Source organism: Genypterus blacodes, unplaced genomic scaffold (assembly GCF_046128005.1).
Source record: "Genypterus blacodes isolate CSIRO-AG114 ecotype Tasmania unplaced genomic scaffold, CSIRO-AGI_Gbla_v1 ptg000055l_1, whole genome shotgun sequence".
NCBI lineage: Eukaryota > Metazoa > Chordata > Actinopteri > Ophidiiformes > Ophidiidae > Genypterus > Genypterus blacodes.
Genome location: NW_027466867.1, coordinates 6,404,233 through 6,426,839, shown reverse-complemented (window position 1 = coordinate 6,426,839; position 22,607 = coordinate 6,404,233). Strand labels below are relative to the sequence as shown.

General features: G+C 49.9%; 1 protein-coding gene across 5 annotated transcripts; it reads left to right on the top strand.

Annotated features, from left to right (window-relative positions):
* Positions 1-1,025: 1,025 nt before the first annotated feature.
* LOC143002170 (leucine zipper putative tumor suppressor 2 homolog) lies at positions 1,026-22,241 on the top strand. Of its 5 annotated transcripts, none has more exons than XM_076152143.1 (7): positions 1,026-1,244; positions 10,616-10,738; positions 17,978-18,518; positions 18,699-19,292; positions 19,669-19,791; positions 19,937-20,083; positions 20,577-22,241. In XM_076152143.1, exons 3-7 carry the CDS (start codon positions 18,006-18,008, stop codon positions 21,282-21,284), a joined length of 2,085 nt encoding a protein of 694 aa, XP_076008258.1. In that variant the 5' UTR covers positions 1,026-1,244; positions 10,616-10,738; positions 17,978-18,005; the 3' UTR covers positions 21,285-22,241. The 5 variants fall into 5 exon arrangements, with proteins under 5 accessions (XP_076008258.1, XP_076008254.1, XP_076008255.1 ...); XM_076152139.1 differs by having other exon boundaries at positions 19,669-19,821; XM_076152140.1 differs by lacking the exon at positions 10,616-10,738 and having other exon boundaries at positions 19,669-19,821.
* Positions 22,242-22,607: the final 366 nt, after the last annotated feature.

Here is a 22,607-nt window from a genome sequence, read left to right as displayed (position 1 = left end):
CAACCTCACTGCACAGGGGGGGGGGGGGTAATGTTCCTGGAGGGAGTTTAATGTCTACTCTGCCCATTTCAGCAGTGACTTTATAGTGAACTTTGGAAGGCCAATGGCACAGTAACTCCTCCATATTCCTGCAGGGTGTTTCTCTCTTTCTTGGATCATATTTGTAGTGTTTTGTAGTTTTTTAGTTGAAGTTATCACACCATCTTTTTTCTATTTACTGATATGATAATGCGATACATTGTCTATGTTGAGAGAAAAGGTGGACCAGGAGGATTTTGATCTTAATCTGAACATAATCTTTAAAAAAATCTGCAAGAATTTATACAAGGTACTTTAGAAGTACTGTACAAAGGTTTATATTTTCTCTATGAAAACAATACAACACACACGCACGCACACATACAGTGAGTGAGTGAATGAGAGAGAGAGAGAGAGAGAGAGAGAGAGAGAGAGAGAGAGAGAGAGAGAGAGAGAGAGAGAGAGAGAGAGAGAGAGAGAGAGAGAGAGAGACTGTATTTTTGAGTCAAGTTGAGGGTGGAACAAAACCGGAAACGCAGCAACTGGACATTCACAATAACAGCATTTTGCAAAACAATAATATGCGCAATAGATAATGAATACTCTAGTAGCCTTTACTTCCTTGGGTGACGAGTTTTATGAGTGAGTCTTTCTTTGTGGATTTAGTTTGAAGCTCCCTGATCTATTATGATGACTATTCAAAGTAATCATAATGAATGCAGATGTTGAGTCATGTGCGTGGAGTGCACTGGGTTCCAACGAGCCAGATTAAGAACAACTGTCTGCCATATATACATATAAACAAACATACAGTCCATATCAGTGGCCTATACATGTGAAATCTGTAAAACTGCAAAATTAAGGAAAATTGGGCGATTTAAATCTAAATGAATTCATCTTCATTCAGTTTTTCAAAAATGAATAATACTCCATTAATGAGAAAAAGCTGGAATAGCAAAGCGGAAGTAGTCACTATAAATATGGCTAGCTTGACTCTGGTCTGTAAAACTAGCAACGTCTGTCCGGTTCCGCGCACTGCAAACTCCTTTCTCTGACAGGAAGAGAGGAAAGAGAGAGAGAAGAAGAGAGAAAGAGGGAGAAATTAAACCCGTTTTGTCGCTGGAGACTTTGTAAAAGTTGTGGATAAGAAGGTTTGAAGAGGACAGAGGAACCGTCCCGTCCAGGTTTTACCTTCTGTGCATGACTTCTTTCCACTCTACTACATGGTAAGCTTTTACACTAACTATGACATGTCACGTCAAAGCGTGTACTGCAGTACTTCTATCGACGTTCCTGCTGTAAAAGTACTCTGTTGTCTTTGTGCTAGTATATATAAAAGTATATTTGACTCCCTCCGTCTTCGTGCTCAGGTGTGGGAAGGTTTGAATCACTGTTCAGGTTGATTGATAAGTCCTGAGCCTGGAATAGAATAGGTGAGGGCAGATTGTAATATTTCTGTGCAAGTAATATCATTCTGAGTTTGTCTTTGTTTACTACTACCAATGTGTTCTGTCTGGTTGCTAAAAAGAAATGTGTTCGGTGTGAAAACACAATCAAACATAAGAAGTTGCCCGAATCTGTTTGAGTGGAGCGCTGATTGATAAATTGTGAGCCTGACACATAGTCCAGTGAACAAAGAAATACTTTTTTGTGTAAGTAATGAAGTACATGAAGTGTTTTGGCGCATCGTCAGCATTAATTATCATTGTCATTATAAACACGTTATGTACGCATGAGTTATGAGTACTGGATCTTGAAAGGAGACTGACCATGAAACACAAAGTGAACATTTCTATGCTGGGCTCTCAACTTATCATTCAACCATCACACAGTGCTATGTCCAAGGGGAAACCTACCATCAGCTGAGATGAACACTGTGACCACCATCCCATCTTGATCAGTCCCTTCACTGTCACTGTTTCTATGCCAGGCTCAGAACATATCAATCAACATGTTAATTCTGCATGTAAATAAAGTAGGAAATTGGCTTCGGTACATCGTGAAATGACTCCACATGAACCCCTGTAGGTCCCTCTGTGAAACCACAGCTCCCTTTATCGTGGTCTGCATCAGACATGACAGGTTGAGTGGGTTTAGACATAACAAAGAACTTTCTGCCTCCTGTGGTACATGCAGACTCATTTCCTGCTTCAGTCCTGATCATGAAATAACTATTTTCCTTATCAGGGGCCCTTCATCTTCAATGTTACTCCATCACCTCAAAGCAAATCTTCCTGCTTATAGTAATAATACAGGCGTGTGTTTGTTGATGTCGTCTTTGTTGACACTACTGAAGGTACTGTGTGTGTGTGTGTGTGTGTGTGTGTCTGCGTATGATTGGGTTAGAAAACTAGAATACTTACGCTGTCTAATTTTCAGAGTATACATGGTGTTGTTTATTCTGCTTCAGGGTAGGTTGGGAACATATAGTGCTATAGTTCCAGTGCAAAATTAGAATTGACCATCTTTGGGGTGCAGGAGCTCCTAAATTGTCCAATTCGTCTTCTCTATACAGGCCAGTGCTATATTTTAAATCCCATGACCTCACAAATTCACAGAATCCTTCTCCGGCTTGTGGTTTTTAAGAAGGACGGAGGGTTGAAGTGCCCTGGGGCGAAGCAATAACATATGTGAATTTGTAGAATGAGTGGCGTTCCCCCTCCTTTTTTTGCAGTTGCTTTTGGCTCCGTTTGTCAGAGTTTGAGACCGAGACGGCATAAGTCTTCTTTTTACCAGAGGTAGAAGTGCGTGACTGGTGTTTAGCACACAAAAAGGTTTCTTGTTGGTGAATTGGATTCCCAGTAAGTGAGATTTATGGTCCATACGTGTGTGTGTGTGAGTCTGTTGCCCTAAGCAGCATTACAGCGTGCACCTATATTCCCAGGAGTGCTAATTTAAATAATGAGGTTAAAATAAAAGCGTCTATTTTTGCACTGAGGCTGCCGAGGCTTGTAAACAAAGGCACAAAACTCGGGAGGGGAAAGGAGAGTCGTGTTGTCTTTCCCAGTGATGATTTAGTCGACCAGCATCCAAACTCTCCCAGATGTTGCCGCTCGGTCAGGCTGAAGACGCTCACCTCAGCAGGCTTGAGACGGACAAACTGTGGGGAGTCTGGCCAATGGGAGGCCGCCGTTCATTTGCATTGATAATTCATTTTGCCTGATGTGAATGTTTTCAGTCTCTCTGCTCCGATATTCTCTAATATATTCCCTCTTGGCTTTCTTCGGCGTGGCTTGCGGCAAGTCTTGTTCTTTTGAGATGATTCATCGTTCACTGTTTCCATGTTTGTACACTGAAAAACCTACTGACTGCTATTTGGTTGCTATTTTTATGACCGCCGCCAAGGCAATAAAGGACAGGCAAAATCAGGGAAACTGTTCATTCCTGTTGTCATTTCAGACGTAAAAACAAAAGGGGAATGCCGAGGTCGTGTGTGTGATTAAAACTTCATTCTCCTCTAACACAAATACCTGTTGGGGGGTGGGGGAGGCTCAAGAACAGGAAGTAACACTTGTGATGTCAACGGCTTCCCTGACTTTGCCAAGCTTCCTCAGTTGCCCAATAGTGCTCCCCCGCGACCGATAAAGTGAATTTGATGTGGCAAATTGTATGAATGGCCCTTTAACAACTCTGAGGCCAGGTACTGTGGCAGCATTTTTCGGATGCTTGTTACAGTTTTAATAAGTATTGAATTTCAGCTGATTAAGCGGCGTGGAGTTGTGTGTGTGTGTGTGTGTGTGTGTGTGTGTGTGTGTGTGTGTGTGTGTGTGTGTGTGTGTTTGTTTGTCTGACCTTGAGGCTCTAATGCAGCCGTATGCACACACACGCCTCTCTGAAGTAGCACCTGCCACACCTTTTCCCGTGATAGCCGCAGGTTTTTTTGAATAAGTTCCACTTTACCGAAAAAAGCAGCTCTGCGAGAAAAAGGGACAGAAGAGGAGCGCCGTCGCGATCGCAGAGTATACGCCAGTGTGTGCACATGTGCCCTTCTGGGTGTGTGACACGCGGTCACGCCTTTGTTGTGTATTTGCAGAAACACGTCTGGTCCTCCGTTGAACATACGGTGAGGCGAGGCTTGAGTTGTATTTCTTAGTCTGCCACGCGGTATTTCATTCTGGATCATTTGCTTTTCTGTAAGTGATCCGTCTCTGTCGTGCTGCTCTGAACGTTCCCCCCGGAGAGGTATACCCTGAGGTCAAGTCGCTCCATTCTTTACGTCGGCGGCGGAACAAGCTCCCTCCTCGACGAGCGAACAACGAGAGAGAAACTGTAGAAGCCAAGGCAACAATGGGAGCGTAGTGGGAGTCGTCCCGCTTAACGGCCGACACGAAGACTGTATTGTGTTTTGGGTTTTCCTGGGGGCTGAACAGAAACGCTCGTACTGTATTCTTTGTTTTTGGATCACCCCATTGTGTCGGATGCAATCTGCCGGTTGCTCACTGTGATTAGTGATGCCATGCAGTTTCCCGGTGTTTGGCCTCGGCGTGACAGAAGTAGGAAAACAAACAAGTTAGAGGCCCACATTTTTTTTTTGGTTCATGGGCTGAAAAAAAGGGAGATCTGGCCAAATAAATCTAAGGGTTTCTGCTGAATTCCACACGCCGAGCACAGTCCTGTCATGCATTGCTCCAATACTTCATATCATTTCTATTGTCTCTTTAAGCCAGTCGGGCTTGAGGTGAAAGTTGAGGTTACGGCTACGGGCCAATTCAGATCAGATCAGGCTTGATAAGTCGCAAATCATCCAAAACAAGCCTTTCCGATTGGACTTGCTAATACTTCTCGCGGAGCATTATGGGACATTCCCGGCCGAGTCAAATGCGCACAACACGATTGTTCGCGAACGCTCTACACACTCATTTGTGTCTCTTTATTTCTTGTCAACGCAAGAAACCCTCCCTCCCTCCCTCCCTCCCTCCCGTTTGTTTGTGTGTGTGTGTGTGTGTGTGTGTGTGTGTGTGTGTGTGTGTGTGTGTGTGTGTGTGTGTGTGTGTGTGTGTGTGTGTGTGTGTGTGTGTGTGTGTGTGTGTGTGTGTGTGTGTGTGTGTGTGTGTGTGTGTGTGTGTGTGTGTGTGTGTGTGTGTGTGTGTGTGTGCGTGCGTGCGTGCGTGCGTGCGTGCGTGTGTGTCTCATTTGCTTTTTATTCACAGTTACCTCCAGGCTCGTTCATTATTCACTGGGTGGCTGAAGCAGCTGGTTGCTTAGGCCACATTCATCAGTGACCAATAGGGGCTCAATGTTATTGCTTATTACAAAAGCCATATATGGTCATAGAGGGATTAAATCAATCATGATGGTCAAGCAAAGGGAAAAGACGACAAGGGGATGAACAGTATTGATTGATTGAATTCAGATCCCAGATGATGCGTCGTCTCATCAGTATCATCTGTGATCCCCCGCTCGGATCTAATCCTTATTTGTCCTGCAGCACACTCTATCCGCTTTTTGACCTCCTTTGGAGACGGAATAAGCGAGGCTGCCTCTTCCTCCTCCTCCTCCTCGTCCTCGAGATGGGTTCGGTATTCATAGCCTGGTAGCCAGCTCGGAGTCCTGCGAACAGCTGGACCGCACAGCTGTCCCGAGGGCTCCGGGTTTGACGCGGCCCAGATCCCCGAGCCTGGGAGACGGGGTCTGGACTCTGCTGCCCGCCTGTCTGTCTGTCCTTACCTGTGCAGGTAACAGCCCCCTGATCACCAACAGGCGCTGTCAGTCACGCAATATAGAGCATTGCGTGTGTTTAGAGGATTTATTAACACACACACACACACACCCTAGCATTCACTCTGGTCTCAGTAGTGGAACCTTGTGTGATTTTTGCTTTGTCCCAGTTTTTGAGGTGAAGCACAGGGGCCATTAATCTGTAGACGCCGACAGTTCCTACCTCCCAAATTGCCATATTTTGTCACCTCCTTTCCAGGCGGTTTGACTAATGGCACCATTTCGATGCAAATGGACCGTGGTACCGGTGACACACACACTCGATCCATATTTTGAGACCTTAAAGAGCCTCTTAATGCCAGTCCACAGTCGCGTGCCTCCTCCCAAAACTGTAGCCAATAATCTCTGGCTTTAGTCACTGGAAACTTACAGCTCCACCTCTGGAAATAAACACATTTTTACTTTTGGGTTTGTATCAAAATCCACCAGAAACGTTGCTTTCCTTCCTGTCAGCCATCCCTCCATCTGAGTGAAGAAGTGAGCTTAGTACACAGAGACCTGCTATCCGTAGATTCATGTTCCAGCTCCCTCTTCCCCTAAGTGATCAGCTGTATGAATCATTTCTATGACAAATGTACTAGCATCACCTCTTGCTCAGTGATAACCAAATGTCCCCTCCAGCCTGTTGGATTGAAAGAGAAGCGGAGTGCGTCAGGGTTGGATTACGCTGGGGGTTAGTCAGTGTGTGTGTGTGTATGTGGGTGGTCACGTTCCAGTCCGAGCTCCTGTCCTGCGTTCCTGCATCAGAAGGTCACTTTGCGACAGCGCGCACGTCATGTGTTGCATCACGGCGCCATCAGCTGCTGATGATGAAGTGCTCCGGAATTAAAAGCAGCATGATCCTCCCCCCCACACACACATACACACACACACACACACTCCCACTAGCAGCTGTGATTAGCTGTAGTAGTTAGCGCGCTCATTACGACTTCCACAGCTGTTGCAGGAAGCGCCCATATGCGCCAACGTACAGCACAGGCCTCACACTCCCGCCTCCCTCCATCACTCCCTCATTCCTCTCATGTTGTTTTCCTCTCCCTTCCTCTCGCTCTCTTTCTCTCTCTCTCTTACTCATTTTCCCACTCGTTCGCTCTTTAGCCGCCCGGTATCCTGCCACGAGCCGTCCAACACCATCTGACTGCGGCGGAGCCCACAGACGGAAAACAAGACAGACATAAAGGTCACCAGAGCAGCCCACCGGAATAGAATTCTGCCAAAATAAAACAAACGCATCCGTTCATCCTGTCCTGCTGCTTCGCCTCGATTAATTAACTCCAAATCTTCATCTGGGCTCCTTCCTGCTCCTTCCTGCTCCCCACCCATGTCCCCCTCATGCCACCTCAAGTTCTCTCAATGCTCAAATACTCCTCATTATGAGGCTCCTGACCCGTGGGTCATATTTCAACCTCTGCCCGCACTCCAACCTAGCTGCAGGTAATTTGACCGCTCTGTCTGACACACGCCTCGTCCAGGAAAAGAGGCAAAACCTCATTTGCTTCGAGGTAGTTAGCTGGATCTAAGTGGGACAAGGTTAAGGTTGGTTTGTTTGGATATTTCCAAGTTGGTTTCTTGACTTCCCACCTCTTTGGCGAGGTGGAGGACAGTAGGACACACACGTGTAAGACCCGCTGGCCTGCAGGGTGACGAAAGGTGACACGGGGATGAGAAGCAGGTGCCAGCAGCTCGGCGGGAGGCGGGGGGACGCAGCGAGGGGAGGCAGCGGTCGCGTCGCAGCGTTACATAAGCGCTTACTAACGCAGAGGGGGAGTGGATGTAATTAGTGTGGAGTGCTGCCTGCGTGATGTCAAGTCCCCTCCACACAGAGATGGGCTGTTGACTTTATCTGCTTTGTTTGTTAATTTATGCATTTTTTGTTATTTTAGCGAGCGAGCGTTCATTGTTAGTCTCTGTCAGATAAACATTGAAGCACTCAGCCAGTGCAGGCAAAAGAATCCAGGTCACCTCACCACTTCTTCTTCTTCTTCTTCTTCTTCTTCTTCTTCTTCTTCTTCTTCTTCTTCTTCTTCTCTGTATTTTCTGCCGTACATAAGTTGTGTGTGATGCAGGCGGAGTAGCTTCTAGAGTGAAACTTGGCCGCTGTTTGGCTGAGAAATGAGAAAGTTTTGTTTTTTGTTGTCGTTGTCCAGCTCCAGCATGTAAATGATGTCGCCGCATTTCATTTGACTGTATTATAAAGTTACGTAAAAGGCTTTTGAAAGCACGAGGACCCGGGACATGTGTTCCCTCTCCTCCTCCCCTGCCGAAGCATAAGAGAATCCGTCACGATTACCAATTATAATGACTTAAAAAAGCAGGAACGCAGGTATAATTCATGTAATCCAATTGTAATGCATGACCTCCATGTGTCAAATCCTTAAGAGTTCCTCACCAAATTGAGTCTTTTGAGGTAAATATCAGGTTATCGGTGTAACTGAACACCAGATCTTCACTGAATAATACAAGCTGTGACGTTATACTTGGAACAATAGAGGTTAAGCATCGTTCAGCGGTGGACGACTTGGTCTGGAACGCCGCTCTCTAAAGCATCACCTCACAAAAACATCCCACATGTATTTATGATGAAGAGAGGAAACAGGTTCATTCAACTCTATAGTCCCCGGGCCGTCCCAAACACGGGAAGACCGGGAAGACCTGCAGGGTTTTCCCCGCTCATCTCTTCATCTCAACGGCCGCGATCAGCCCTTCTTCGTACAAACAAACCCGTGGAGATGAATGACATGTTGTGTGTCGTCTCAGGTATCCACCAGTACAGCAGCAGCAGGCCTGTTTGCATTGTAAACATTACGTTTTCCTCCTTAAAGGGCCTCAGTTCAGTGTGTGTGTGTGTGTGTTTGGACCTGTTCCCTCGCCTGGAACCCTTAACACTAGGCTGTACATTAGAATAATAAACTTGAGTGCTGTGTGGTGGCAATGTTTGGATACGGAAGAACTGGGCCACCGCCCTGTTCCTTAATAGCCCATTGTGTGTGTGTGTGTGTGTGTGTGTGTGTTTGTGTGAGTGTAGCCTGGCAAACTTAGAACCTTGTTGATCCTTATTCAGCTCCCTTCTTTGACGATTTGACGATGAGTGTAACCGTTTGTGATTCCCAATCCACATCGCAGGTTCACCGTTTGTGTTTCCCTCTTTTTCAATTCCCCCCCCCCCCAGACTCCCAGGCCGCTTGGTCGCCCCTTCCCGCCTACAGATTAAGGTTTAATCTGCCTTCTCTCTTCTTTCATCGGACTCATCACCAGTTTGTCACATTTAGACAATATTAACCGCTTTTGGTTCGGTTATTAGAGACCGTGCGTGCTCCGAATAACCTCAAGGTCAAACGCACACGAAAACAAACACACACACACGGCACCTGTCTTGTGATTCAGCAACATACTCAGTAAAGGTGTCACAGTGAAGTTGTTGAAGGTGCCGCCGATTCAGCAGATGAATAAAGGGGTGAAATGGTCTGCATCAGTCTTTTCGTTCTGTTTACATTCTCCTCTTCCCTCCCCTTTCTGGTGTTTTGGACCCATTGCAGTAACCCCGAGCCGGCCTTAAGACAATCAAACATGGGCGCACCGTATGACTTTACTCGGCTTACGTCTTATCCTCGAACAACTTCCACAGCAGAGAAACCGCGCAAGAGTACAAAACGGTTTGGCACGGGCCGGTGCCGCACTTAAGCAGCCATCTTATAGAAGCCATCTGGATCGGAGCGGCGTTACAAGTGGTGAGCCGCACGCTCAACACTTCCATCTGCTTGTGTGTGTGTGTTTGTAAGATCCTCTGGCGGGCGTGGCTCCAGGGGAAAAGCTGGTACTAGATGACAAACCGTCGCAGTTAAACCCCCCGAAGGCAGGCGGCGGGGAAACGTAACGTCAGATTTAGCAAACATCCCTGATCCTGCTCATTCAACAGGATGCGCGTGAGACGGCGAGCGGCTTCCTCCTCTCCTCTCCTCCACCACAGCCCCGACCATTCAAACCATAGCTCTCCATTTAAACGTAACTTTATTACATTCTTTTCCGGCGGATCCACATAGTTTTTGTCATTCCCAATCGTTCATTTTTAAATCCAAACATATGCGTACATAAGCTGGGAGTCTTGCAGAAGGAGCAGTCATATATGGGCGAGATGTCCCCGCTATGTAATTCACTTAGAGTTTAGTTTTATGAGGAGAGACGGATCGTGTCACCAAATCGAGGCTGGGAAAGCTCAAGCGAGGCCGGGAGATTGCGGCCGTTCCCGCTTCCTCCTCGCCGGCATCATTATTTCACTTGGGCCCTGACTTCATATTTGTTTGCTCTTAACCCTTGCCAAGTGTCATTTAAAGCAATAGTTTAGAGCGTTCTCACCGGAACGGGGCTATAAATAGTCGGAATTGAGTAACGGCCGTCTCTGGCGTGTTCACCTCTGGCATCTCTCCGTTTTTTCTCTACGTCCCTGTTGATGTTTCATTCCAAACTTGTAGTCTTTTGCTTGTCCTCGTTTTACCGTCGGTGAATCATCCCAGGGTTCATTTCCCAGACGTGTTCCTCACCTGTTTGGACATCAAAAGCGCAAGATGATCCACAAAACATTCTCATCTTCCAGTAACATGAATTTCCGTCTTTGTCACGTCAGTTCGTTCTTCTCTGAGCTCAATGTTTTACTTGTTTTGTGAACTTGGGCTTAAGGATCAACACTCACTCATGTTTACATGGAAAACCCCTCGGCCTCAGCCTTCCTCCTCCTGCAGGCTTCTGCCACCATGACTCAGTTTTTCCCTCGCTTCCCTGGCGTCTGTAAACGCACTTGTCACATTTCAGCTTTTCCAGTTCCTCCTGCTGATTCGTGCAATTTTCATTATTCTCTTTTCTTGGCCTTCTCTTCCCCCCGCAGTCTTGGCTGAGCGGAGACTGAGCGAGACAGAGGGCCCTCTCAACCGACGCGACGCGGCTCCCTGGGATGCCCCGACCGGACCGCGCCGCACGCTTTCCCGAGGCCCCCCAGTAGCTGAGACAGGTAAGCGGAGACCACGCGGCCAAATCTGGTTTCAGTTAGAGAATCTGCGGGGATCTCTGCACCTCCGGGGCCGCTCCCCCCCACCGCCTCTCCGGGCAGCAAAAAGGTTTCTAGGAAAGACGGAGGGCGTCCGTCAGAAATGATCCCAGTTTCCAAATTCCACAAAGTTTCAGGCGAAAACCGAGCACGTTTCTACACTTTTTCCAAAGTCTCTTTTGCGTGAGAGTTCGGGATGAGCCACAGCGTTACCACACACACACACACACACACACACACACACACACAGCCATGGCGCCCTGCTAAGTGTGGATGTGACGGCATTCCTGCTGTGTGGGATTTAACTCTGGAGCTTAATCACGGGGCCAGAGAGAGGCCAGAGTCGGAGGCGTAACCTTAATCTCTCTGGCACATTATTCAGGAAATCAGAGTGTGTGGCTAAGTCGGGTCCCTGCCAACTCCATATTACAGCCAGTCCGTGTGTGTGTGTGGATTTATGACTGGACTTACTATACGCACAAAAGTCTCCCTCCCTCCTTTTTGATCCCTGTCTGAGACTGATGAAGCACCGCCCTCCCGCTGAGCGTGGAGAAAAAAGCCATTGTGCTAGTTTTTTATTTTTGAGGTGTCGTATTTTGGAAGTCAGCCGTCCAAAGGGCCAGCTGGTCCGGGCTCGGTTTTAGCCGGAGAGCTAAGAGCGAGCGACGACCCCCCCGCGGCACGTGCGACGAGGCAGCGGACACTGATGGATGGCTTTAGCTTTCCTCTCCCCGTCGTGCCGGTCCCAGGACGCGAGCCGCTGTTATGAAAGTATGGAAGGAGGCAGGAACGGCAGCTGGGCCCGTGATGGATGACCACTAACCGGGCCGCCGCCGTAGATGCACGCAAACTAGGCTGGTGTTCAGCAGAGGCCCGCCCCCCCCCCATGTTTAGCGTTCCGTGTTCCACCCGAGGGTAATAAACCCGATATGACTGAGGAGGATCAACCACAAACCACCAGAACCAGAAACCAATCCACCCAACATTACTGGGAAAGCCGCAGAGAAATGATTTGTTTTAACTGGAATTTGACTTTGATTCCCTCTGTGGTTCCCCTCCGCCCCTCTGACCGGCCAGCAGACAGGGAGAAGAAGCCGCAGAGTCAGAATCATATTTTGCTCCGCTGCTTCGCCCTCATAAATCAACAAGGCGCTTTGAGCAGGGGGCTGAGTCATGTTAGGCCCCCCCCCTCCTTCATCCTCCCCCTCCTCCTCCTCATCTCCCCCCTGGCCCATAAAGAGGTTGTGTTAATGGTGGCATTCACAGGGTGATTTGCAGCCCTCCTCTTTATCCCCTCAGTGGTGGCTTGTGGCGGCTGATTGATGGTGTTTGACGTCCAGCCCCCTCACTCCTCGCTGTAGCTGGGACGGGAAGTTACCTCTCGTACGCCGCGCTTTCCCCCGGACCCACCGCCACGGCGTTGCCCGAGGGTGACCTTGAACGCCCCGAGTCTGGTTGCCTCGGAAGGTCAGACTTAAACGCCGCGCCCACCGGTGTGACCCAGTTATAGGACCGGAGAGAGGGGAGTGAGAGGGTGAGACGGAGGGAAAGAGGGACAGATCTGTGTTTGTACGGCAGCAGCAGGCCATAGCCTACTTCTCATATCCTACTTTACCCTCTCGGCTCATTAGGGAGCGGCGCAGCCGAGCCCCGACTGCAGCATCTATCCTGTTGTTGTGTGTGCGTCTTCTCCCGTTTATTCCGGCCAAACTTACAGGTTAGGGCTGAACGCGGCCGCCGTCGCAGGAGAATACTCGGTCTCGGTCGCTGACTGCCGGGAAAGAGCCAGTGATTAGCCAGGATGTGTGACTCCTCGCTGCATTGTGTGTGTGTGTGTGTGTGTGTGTGTGTGTGTGTGTGTGTGTGTGTGTGTGTGTGTGTGTGTGTGTGTGTGTGTGTGTGTGTGTGTGTGTGTGTGTGTGTGTGTGTGTGTGTGTGTGTGTCGATTCACATCAGTGAAACGAAGATGAGAAGGAAAATTGAACGGACAAACGGGTCATGAATCGGCGAGAAATGTGAGCGAAAACCTCCAGTTCACCTTGTTAAAACTGAACACACACTCGCCCGCGATAAAGGCCTTTTTCCTCACCGAGCTCCAATGTCAATCTCCCACTTTTTCCAGGCCGTTCCGCCCTCCCTCCTCTGCCAGTTTCACCCCTCTCTTCAGCTCCACACAGCTGCTGAAATGAAAAGGAAACTGGCACGAGCTGAATCCAGCTTATTCCTTTCACTCGCATCTTTGAATGAACTCAGACGACGACTCAAGTTTTTTGAGAGGAAAGTGCCGTGGCAAAAGACTTCCAGACACATCGATGAAGTGAGATGATGGTGTCTGCAGGAAACGGGCAAAGAGAGTGAGAGCGGCCTCTAAAGTGCCTGCTTGCCTTTCTGTTTTCCCTCTTTTCTCCTCTTTTTTTTTTTTTTTTTTTTACCCGGCTGACAAAGGCAGCGAAAGGACTTTGCGGGGTGTAGTTTCTCTGCTGAAAAGGAAATGCAGAGGAGGGAGTGAGAGCGGAGCCGGGAGAGAGGAGGTGTATCTGTCAGAGGGAGAGAGAGAGAGGGAGAGAGAGAGGTGGGACTGTGCCGATTGTGGGCTCAGAGGAGAGGAGGTGGAGGGGCACAAGAAAGGAAAAGGAGAGGAGAGGAAGGGGAGGGGATTGTGCTCCCATTCACGTTGGCGGCATTTGGCTGGAGAAGGAGCTTTTGGGTTTGGGTGAGGGTGGAGCTGGGGTGGGGGGAAGGAGGGAGTGAGAGTAGAGACGTTTTTCCCCCCTTCAGGAAGGCTGCTCACAAACGCAGCCAGACGCCCAGGAGAGCAGGAGCAACAAGTGAGATCCTGTGCCGACCCGAAGCAAAGAGACGCAGGAGGGGAAGGGGGTCGGGTTGGCGGGGAGGGGGGGAAACCCAGGGCCGAGGCTGGAACCAGAAGGAGGAGCTGCTCGGGGGGGGCCGCCGGCGTAGCAATGCAGGGTAAGGAACTCTCAGATAAAGTCTGGAGCGGGGAGACGAGGAGCGCCGGAGAAAAAAGGGGGAAGTTTACTTTTTTCTGTATTGCTTTTGGAGACGGAGGTGACGATCATGTGCCTGCTCCCGCTTCATCCGTTACAAACTCACCAGGCTGTAAGTTTCTCGCACGGCAACAGGTTTGATTGCGCGTCCATGAGCAAGGCATCTAAATCTGACATCTGAAGTGGAAGAAGCTGAATTCTGTGTAAGATAATGGAGCTATTAGCTGGGAAAAGTAGGAGTTAGAGCAATTGAAATGAAGTGAAGTGTAGTATTATTGGATGCCGGCGGGGTCACATCTGTGATGGAGACGTGTCAGCTGAGCGTATTGGGCCCTCAGTCACCCTCGCTCATGTTTACGCTAAAACACCCCGACGGCTCTCACTCAGCTGTTTGTTTGTTGTGATGCGTGGACGTTTGGCACAGTGACCGCAGTGTGTCTGGCTGGTGTCCGGCCACGGTTTTTCGGGTAGGTTTGTCCGCCTCACTCGTCCAAAATAGCTTTGTCACACTTTCTCTCATCTCCCCCCCTCGCCCGCCGCTTCTGTTCCAGTTTCACGTGTCGGTGGAAAAGGGGAGAGAGGAAAGAAGAAAGGAAGAAACAGAGGAGAGGGGGGGGGGCAGACATTCAGAAGTTTAGGGGCAGGGAGACGTGGAGGAGGGGGAGCGCCAGAGTCATTTGTTTGTTCCCATTTGCTCATGCAGATGCTTCCCACTGCAAACTCTCCTTCGCTTCATTCTCTCTCTCTCTCTCTCTCTCTCTCTCTCTCTCTCTCTCTCTCTCTCTCTCTCTCTCTCTCTCTCTCTCTGAGGTTCCGGGCACAACAGAGCTTTCCTTTCTCGCCTGTCACCTGCGTCGCGGAATATTTTTAGGCCAGCCGTGGCGGTGTGTGTGTGTGTTCATGGCGTTGGCACCGACAAAGACGGATTTAGTCGGCGCGAGTTCTCAGTTTGTCTCAAAGCGCACTTGTGTGGCGTTCGCACTCTCACAGGCCCAGAGGCGGCACACTGTGTGTACACTGTGCTGTGTCATTCGCAACACACTTAAACACTGCGTCTAAGTGCTCTGTACAGAGGAAGGACCCGGACATACTGGGATGATCCAGTCCAGTGAAACCTGCACGAAATCTAATATTCACAGCATTGATCTCAGCTCGTATAGATTTCTTGTCTCTTATTTGGCTCCGATTTCACCACAGAACAAAGTCTGAAAGCTCCCTGATGTGATAACGACACTGTAAAGGGATTAGCTGTCTCAACTCCCGAATTAAATGAAACAAAGAAGAAGGATGAGTCGATTAATCAAATAGGTGATGATCAAGTCTGTTGACAGTTTGCTCTGCTTCACTTTAGGGGCCAAACTAGTCCTCTGATTCATGGATAGTGTCAGGAATCCCTTGTGGAAATGTTCTCGCTTGTGTGACGTCGACGTAACAAGAGTCACACAAGAGCGTCACGGTTTCATAGCTGCGGCAATCTTACGATGTCCTTCTCCGGGTGTTTGATCTGCTGGAGCGATTACGTAAACTGGCCCGAGGTGACGCCGCGTCCCCGAGCAGGTGATGTTTGCCGCCGCGGCCGCTAGAAAAAGAAAATGTCAGGGCGCAGGTGAAACGCCTTTGAACTCGCCATGCAAACGATGGAGACGTCACAGGGCCCATAGCTGTGCTGCTCTCTCTTTCTCTTCCCATCCAGTGAGCCGTGTTTGGGCTTAACTCTCATTAGCTGCTATGCCCGCACATTCCTCTTGCTGGAGGAGTGACCGACCGGCCTCGTCTGTCTGCTGAGGGGCATTAAGGCCATCCAGACCAAAACAGACCGCTCACAGCTCCGGCCAGCTGTGAGCGCCACAATCCACTTTTATTTGCATGTATTCTTTCTCTTTATTTCCCTCTCACTTCATCTTATAGGGAATATTATCTTCGTCACTCGCTCTGCACCCGGACACCCTCGCAGTCGTCGATCGTGTCCCGGGGGGGGGGGGGAATTCAAAGCGCACGGATGATTGTCACGGCTATAGAGCGTTTGAAGGCTTTAATATGCTAAGGAGGGGGGTCCCGGCCTCCCTGTCAGCCCTCTGACCCGCCACCCCCCCCTCCCCTCCACACACTTCTAATGGTTGAGGCCCGTCTCCAAGACAACCGAAGGCCCAAACCGGGACCGCACATACATGAAGGGGAGGGCTTTAAAGAAAGAGAAAGAAAGTTTGAGACCCCTCTTCTGTCCTTAGTTAAGTCCCCTGCATAGTTTCAGTCATCTTGAGTCCAGAGGGATTAGAGCTTATTCACATATCTGGGAAGAGTTGGAGGGCAACAAATGGACTCCCACCGACCTTCTATAATGACCTGGGGAAGGTATCAGTCAGGGACGGGCTTCAAAAGGGCCAAGGTACAACTTTTCAGGGTTTTTTGAAGTTGTAGTTTGAAACAGACGGATTAATGTGGAAATCGTTAGCACTCACAAAAATCACTTCAAACTAATCCTGCAGGCTTTTTGTTCGCCCGCCGCTCCGCTGAGCCGAGTCGGATTCATACCAGCAATTACGCACCGATTGAATTGTACGGCAAGAACGCACGTTTACGAGGCTTACAGCTGCGTCGGATTTTAGTTTCCGTCCAGTCGTTTCCCCCAAGACGCGCTGAGAGTGGAGCTCTGCGCCGTGTCTTTGATTACAATCGGGAAAAACAAGGAAACAATCCTCGTCCCCAGTCGCTTTTCTTATTCTACCCGGACATGATTGACAGCGGAAACCAAACATCAGGAACCAGAGTGCAGACCCTCCATTCTAGATTCTTCTATACTGGTCTTATTGGATGTGTGTGGAAATAGTTGTGTATCAAAGACGTCATTGGAACGTCCAGGCAGGTAGTTTGATTCTTCTAGACTAGTTTTGAAAACACAACATACTTCTTGTGTAACTGAACATTTGGCAGTGTCAGATTAGTTTTTTATCCCTAATTGCAGGTCTCTAAGTAGGGCTCAGGCCAGGTTCCACTGCTAATTAAAGTGTGGTAATCACTGTTTAATCTCACTCTTCGCCCAGCAGCCGCCGGTACATTTGGCACGTTGGCAAATGGATTTGGCTCGGCCTTTTATCCTCATGGTGCCAGGGGAAGCGGCTGGCCAGCAGTCCTGCCCGGCCGGCTCTTACCTGCAGACACTTTTCCCCACTTGTCCTCCATCTTCGTCATCCTCAGCAGGCCCTTCGATAGGATTTGTTTCTTATTTCCTCAGATTTATAGTCATACATACTTTCTCTCCACGCTTCTTCTCACCGACATGCTAGAGAACGGGAAACTCTGAGCAACACCACACGTCCGCCAGTCAATATCCACGCATTCTCACCGTCTCACCGCGATGATTCATTGAGAGCACGAGCTCATGTCTAATGTCTTGTGGTGTTGTCAGGGACGATGACCTCATCATCCTCTTGTTTTTGTCTTTGTTTGCTGCAACCGCACCAGACAATGGACCATTGACTGGGGCCAAATTGGTGACATCACACTCCGTCTGTGGCCCAAAATGTCGAAAAGCGAGTGTGAACAAGCAAGAAGACTTCGCGAGAAATGAGGCACATATCCGTACCGTTGCCTTTAATCAGCAACTTTTCTAAACTTTACTGCATTTCAGCGAGCTCAGCCTCTCTCTCTTGAGCTGTTAGCCACCGTCACAAACCTTTAGTTACTCCCCAAGGCTGATGTGAGGAGACAGCACCCTTTGTTCCTGTCAGGAGAATGCCAGCATGTTAGGAACCATTTCACATCTCCAGTGGTGAAGAAAAAAAAGATCCTCTGCTTTTCGCTGCCTCGTGCCTCGCGAGCCCCGAGCCCCATTTGTGCTGCTTGAATGGAGCCAATGAATGGCCTGTCCTGATTCTCTCTGTGTGTGTGTGTGTGTGTGTGTGTGTGTGTGTGTGTGTGTGTGTGTGTGTGTGTGTGTGTGTGTGTGTGTGTGTGTGTGTGTGTGTGTGTGTGTGTGTGTGTGTGTGTGTGTGTGTGTGTGTGTGTGTGTGTGTGTGAGAGAGATTTCGAGCTACAGTGTATCATCTGTGTGGCCTCTGTAATGAGTCCTGCAAAGCGCCCTCTGCTGGACACTTGAAACTCCACAGCGAGTCTGTGATGTCACCATTTGCAGCAGGATTTAGTCTCCTAAAAAGGATGAGCTGACTGAGGATGATTGTTTTCTCTTCTCTCTCAGAGCGAGTGACCGCCGCTGAGCTGCCATCATGGCCCTGGTTCAGGCTCTGCCCATATCTGCCGAGCACCACGGCTCAGGCCTGAGCGGAGGAGGCGGAGGAGGAGGAGCCCGCAGGCGACACCGCTCCGGCCCTTCGTCCCCCACCAACGCCCCGTCCTCCTCCCAGGAACCCATGGGCTCCGTCAGCAGCCTCATCGCCACACGGCCCGGACACTACCAGGACCACCGCTCGGGTGTGGAGCTGGGAGCCAGGCTGAGGCGGCCCACGCAGGGCACCGCCGGCCTGGGGCCCAATTCACCCCAGGACCCTCTGCTGCACTCGCCGGTGAAGAAACAGACCATCACCACATCCAGCAGAGGCCTGGAGAAGGACAGTGGGATTATAAACTATACTTATCTGAATGAAGACTATGTAGGCGACTGGAATGACAACCACATAACTCCCATCAGCCCGGGGAGTGATGCAGACAGCCTTGGGCCAAATGGTAACATGGGGGGACCGCCTCCGAAACTGGTCCCTGTGTCAGGGAAACTTGAGAAGGTGAGTCTGGGTGAATGTTTGTTTGATTCTCTCCTCTAAAAGTGAGGTTGTAAAGGTGGAAACACTGAAGGGCCCAGCAGAGAATAAGAGGTTTTAAAGATGGGAGCTGATATTTGTAGCTATGAGACAACAGTTGTGAATCCTGACATAGTTGATGATTTATCCCTGCTTTCCCTCTAGAACATGGAGAAAACGGTGCTGCGGCCCACTGCCTTCAAACCTGTCATTCCCAAGAGCCGCAACCCTATGCAGTACCTCTCTCCCCGCCACTGTGCCAACGTTACGGAAAGCCAAAACAACCTGAACCTGCTCAGCCCCGCGCACAGAGACGGGTCGCCCTCCTGCTCGGAGAAACGCAGCTCCTACAGCGGAGGGCGCAGCGGCGGCGCCGGCAGCCAGTCCTGCTCCCTGTCCGACTCCGGGCGCAACTCCCTCTCCAGCCTGCCGCCCTACAACAGCGCCGGCTACAACCCGGCGTCGGGAGAAGCCTCCGGCGGCCACCCTGAGCCCAACAAGAGCTCCCAGCCGGTCGGCGGACTCGGACACTGCACCTCGGACAGCGGGCGCTCGTCTTCCAGCAAGAGCACGGGCTCGGGGTCGGTAGGCGGGCGGGGGCAGCCCCTGTCAGACAGCGGGTCCAGCGGGCGCTCCCCTGCTCCTGTGGACGGCTACGAGGGCGTGGTCAGAGACTTGGAGGACAAGCTGAGGGAGAGGGAGCTGGAGCTGCAGCAACTCAGAGACAACCTGGACGAAAACGAAGCCGCAATATGTCAAGTAGGTAGACGAACGGTACTAACTGCTAGTGATGTTGTGATGTGTTCTAGCGGAGACTCTGCACTTTTTTAAACTGCAGTTTGAGACAAAAGTTTGAAGTTTTCACGCCTTGGTTCAACAAGGAAAGTTGAACCAAGAAAATATCTCCAGGCTTATGTTTGAGTCCTGTAGAATGCAGCGTCTTTGTGAACCTTATGTTTGCTCCAGGCAAGGCTATAGGCACAGAATAAAGCCTCAGAGTTGGTTCAACATGAGGTATTGACACAATATGAGCAAAAAACACACACAACCTTTCATAAAGTTAGGATTTAATGCCGGGCTCTGTGCAGTTTGTGTATCTTTAACCCTTCCCCTGTGTCACTTCTTGGGTTTGCAGGTTTACGAGGAGAAGCAGAAGCGCTTTGAGCTGGAGCTGGAAGAGCTGAGGCAGAGCTGCGCCACCCGGATGCAGACCACGTCCCAGAAGGCTCAGCGTGCCCAGCAGGTGCTTCAGCTGCAGGTCAGAGCCCCCGGCGAGCGCCTCAGTCAGGTCACAAAGCACATTACGGTTATTACAACCCAAACATCAGAGCTAGGCACATCGGTGGTTTGACTACGTGGGTTCTCTCTGACGTTACTTTTGAATGTCCCCGACACGGCTGCAGGTTTATCAGCTCCAGCAGGAGAAGAAGAAACTGCAGGAGGACTTTTCCCAGCTGCTGAAGGAGAGGGAGCAGCTGGAGGAGCGCTGCACCTCCTTTGAGCACGAGAAGATCCAGCTAGGGCCCCGTCTGGAGGAGACCAAGTGGGAGGTAGGCAGGACACCAGAGGGGGGGCGGGGCTTCTGTTAAACTGGCCCACACATTGAACAGAGGCATATTAAGCACAACTTTTTAATCAGCATATGTAGTGATGGGCACCGTAAAAACAGGGACAACATAAAACTCTACTCCTGTAGATTGCTGGAAGTGGTTTTGTCATTTCCCCACCCTTCCTTCCTTACACTTTGCATATAATTAGCTTTTATTATAGGGCATCGATCTGGCCATGACAGTGTCTGCATGTCAGTCAAGATGTCGAAGGGTCTTAAGGAATGGCCGTCTTTTTTCAGTCTGACAGGCGTTTTAACACCAAGTGTGTTTGTATGACGTCATGCACGCAGTTAAAATAAAGATACCGCCACAGGAAGGGTGGAGCGTTTGCAGGAAGGAATCGTCTCCTCAATCACGCAGACGGGCTCAGACAGTGTTTATGAGGAAGCACTTTAGCGCTCCATATGCATCCTGAATGTATCTCTCCCTTCAGGTGTGTCAGAAGTCAGGGGAGATCTCCCTCCTGAAGCAGCAGCTGAAGGATGTGCAGGGGGAGTTGGCCCAGCGCGTGGGAGAGATAGTTTCTCTGCGGGGCCAACTTAGAGAGACTCGCGGCGAGCTCACAAACACCCAGGTCCTGCTGCAGGAGGCCGACGTTACCAACCGCACACGCAACCTGGAGCTGGAGGTGTGCGAGAACGAACTCCAGCGGCGCAAAAGCGAAGCGGAGCTGCTGCGGGAGAAGGTGGGGCGCCTGGAGGAAGAGCTGGCCCACCTCCGAGACGCCCTGGCCAATCAGGGCCCGGGGAACAGGCAGTGTCAGGTGTTCCAGGAGGCGGAGGAGCACCTGCTGGCCTACGAGAGCGACGAGGCAAAGGCCCAGCGGCAGAGCGTCGGCGAGGCCATGCAGAATACAAAGGTGCAGATGGACAGGATGAGGGTGGAGCTGACCTTTGAGCGGCAGCGGGCCGAGGACCAAGCGGGGAGCTTCGAGGAGGAGCGCAGGGTGTGGCAGGAGGAGAAGGACAAGGTGATCCGCTACCAGAAGCAGCTGCAGCAGAACTATGTGCAGATGTACCGCAGGAACAGAGAGCTGGAGCAGCTCCTGCAGGAGCTCAGTCAGGAACTGGAGAGCAGAGAGGAGGACGAGGGCAGCGGCAACGAGATCAACTTTGACGAGATCGCCGCCACTGAAATATAACCCTTCAATCTCCGCCCCCTCTTCCCCCATCTCTGGATTTGCACTACTGTCAGCTTAATTCACCTTGTTTTTCAACCTGCATGACACCGATCAGATCTCTGAAGTGCTGTCTGAATGGAAACACCCGAGTGAGGATTGGAGACGGGTAAACAAGGTGTCAGAAATGAAACATAAATGGATCTGCAGTGTAAAATCAGCCTCACTTTGGTCTTTGAGTCTCCAAGGAGTTGCGCTTGAGAGCCAATGACCTCCATTACTCATTAGTAGGCCATATCAGTCTTCTCCCCCTTCATTAAGGTCCGTTAGTGTTTACACCAACAAGGCATCCTGTCCCCGTCTGTGTTCTGTCAGTCTTCTGTGGGAGAAAGTGTCACCTTTGAGGAGCTTCACCCACTTTCCTCTCTCCTTTTTGTTCCCTGTGTTCTGGCTCCACCTCCCCAGCTGGGTTAGGCCTGTACTCCCACTCTGCATTAGCACTCAGCTCTCATTAGTTCAGTTAATTTTAGACGGAGCCGACGCTGTTATTTGACAGCAGATGTGGGATACACACGTTCAGTGAGTGGGTGCAGAGCACTAATGAGGGTGGCAGCACTGTGGGTCCTTTGCTGCTTTCCCTCAGAACTACGCCAGCATTTGTGTAGACAGTTTCACGAGCGAGTAAATAGTGGAGGACCAAAGCATGGGTACTTCTCCGCTGGTATATTGTATAAAAAAAGTATGGATTCGACTGCAAATCTAAGCACAGAGAAAACAAAATTTCCATCAATACATGGCACAGATTTGATTTTGTTTTGGTGACTGATCAGGACCTTTTTGTGTTTGAACAGTGAAACAAATGACATTTAGTAATTATCTCATTTCATTCACACACACACACACACACACACACACACACACACACACACACACACACACACACACACACACACACACACACACACACACACACACACAGAAGCTTTACCCTTAATAAACGCAATGGTTGAACAAAATATCGTAGGAACGGTATCAAATACAGCCGGACTGTAACAAACCCGACACATCACATCAGCTTCCTACTTCCATTCGATCCTTCAAAATAAAAGCTCTCGCTGCTCCCACACTGGCTCTGTAACAATTAGAGGATTGAATGCTGCGTGTTACCAAGATTTGTGCATTACGTCATCACATGAAGTGCTTTTTGTACAGCTTTGGCAAGAGCGAGTTCCACTAATTTGACCTTGAAATGACTGTTGTTCATCACATAGGACCTGTTTAGTTTGTATTTACTTCGCTGTACAGTACAACAGCACACACACGTACAACAAAAGACACCTTGTTTCC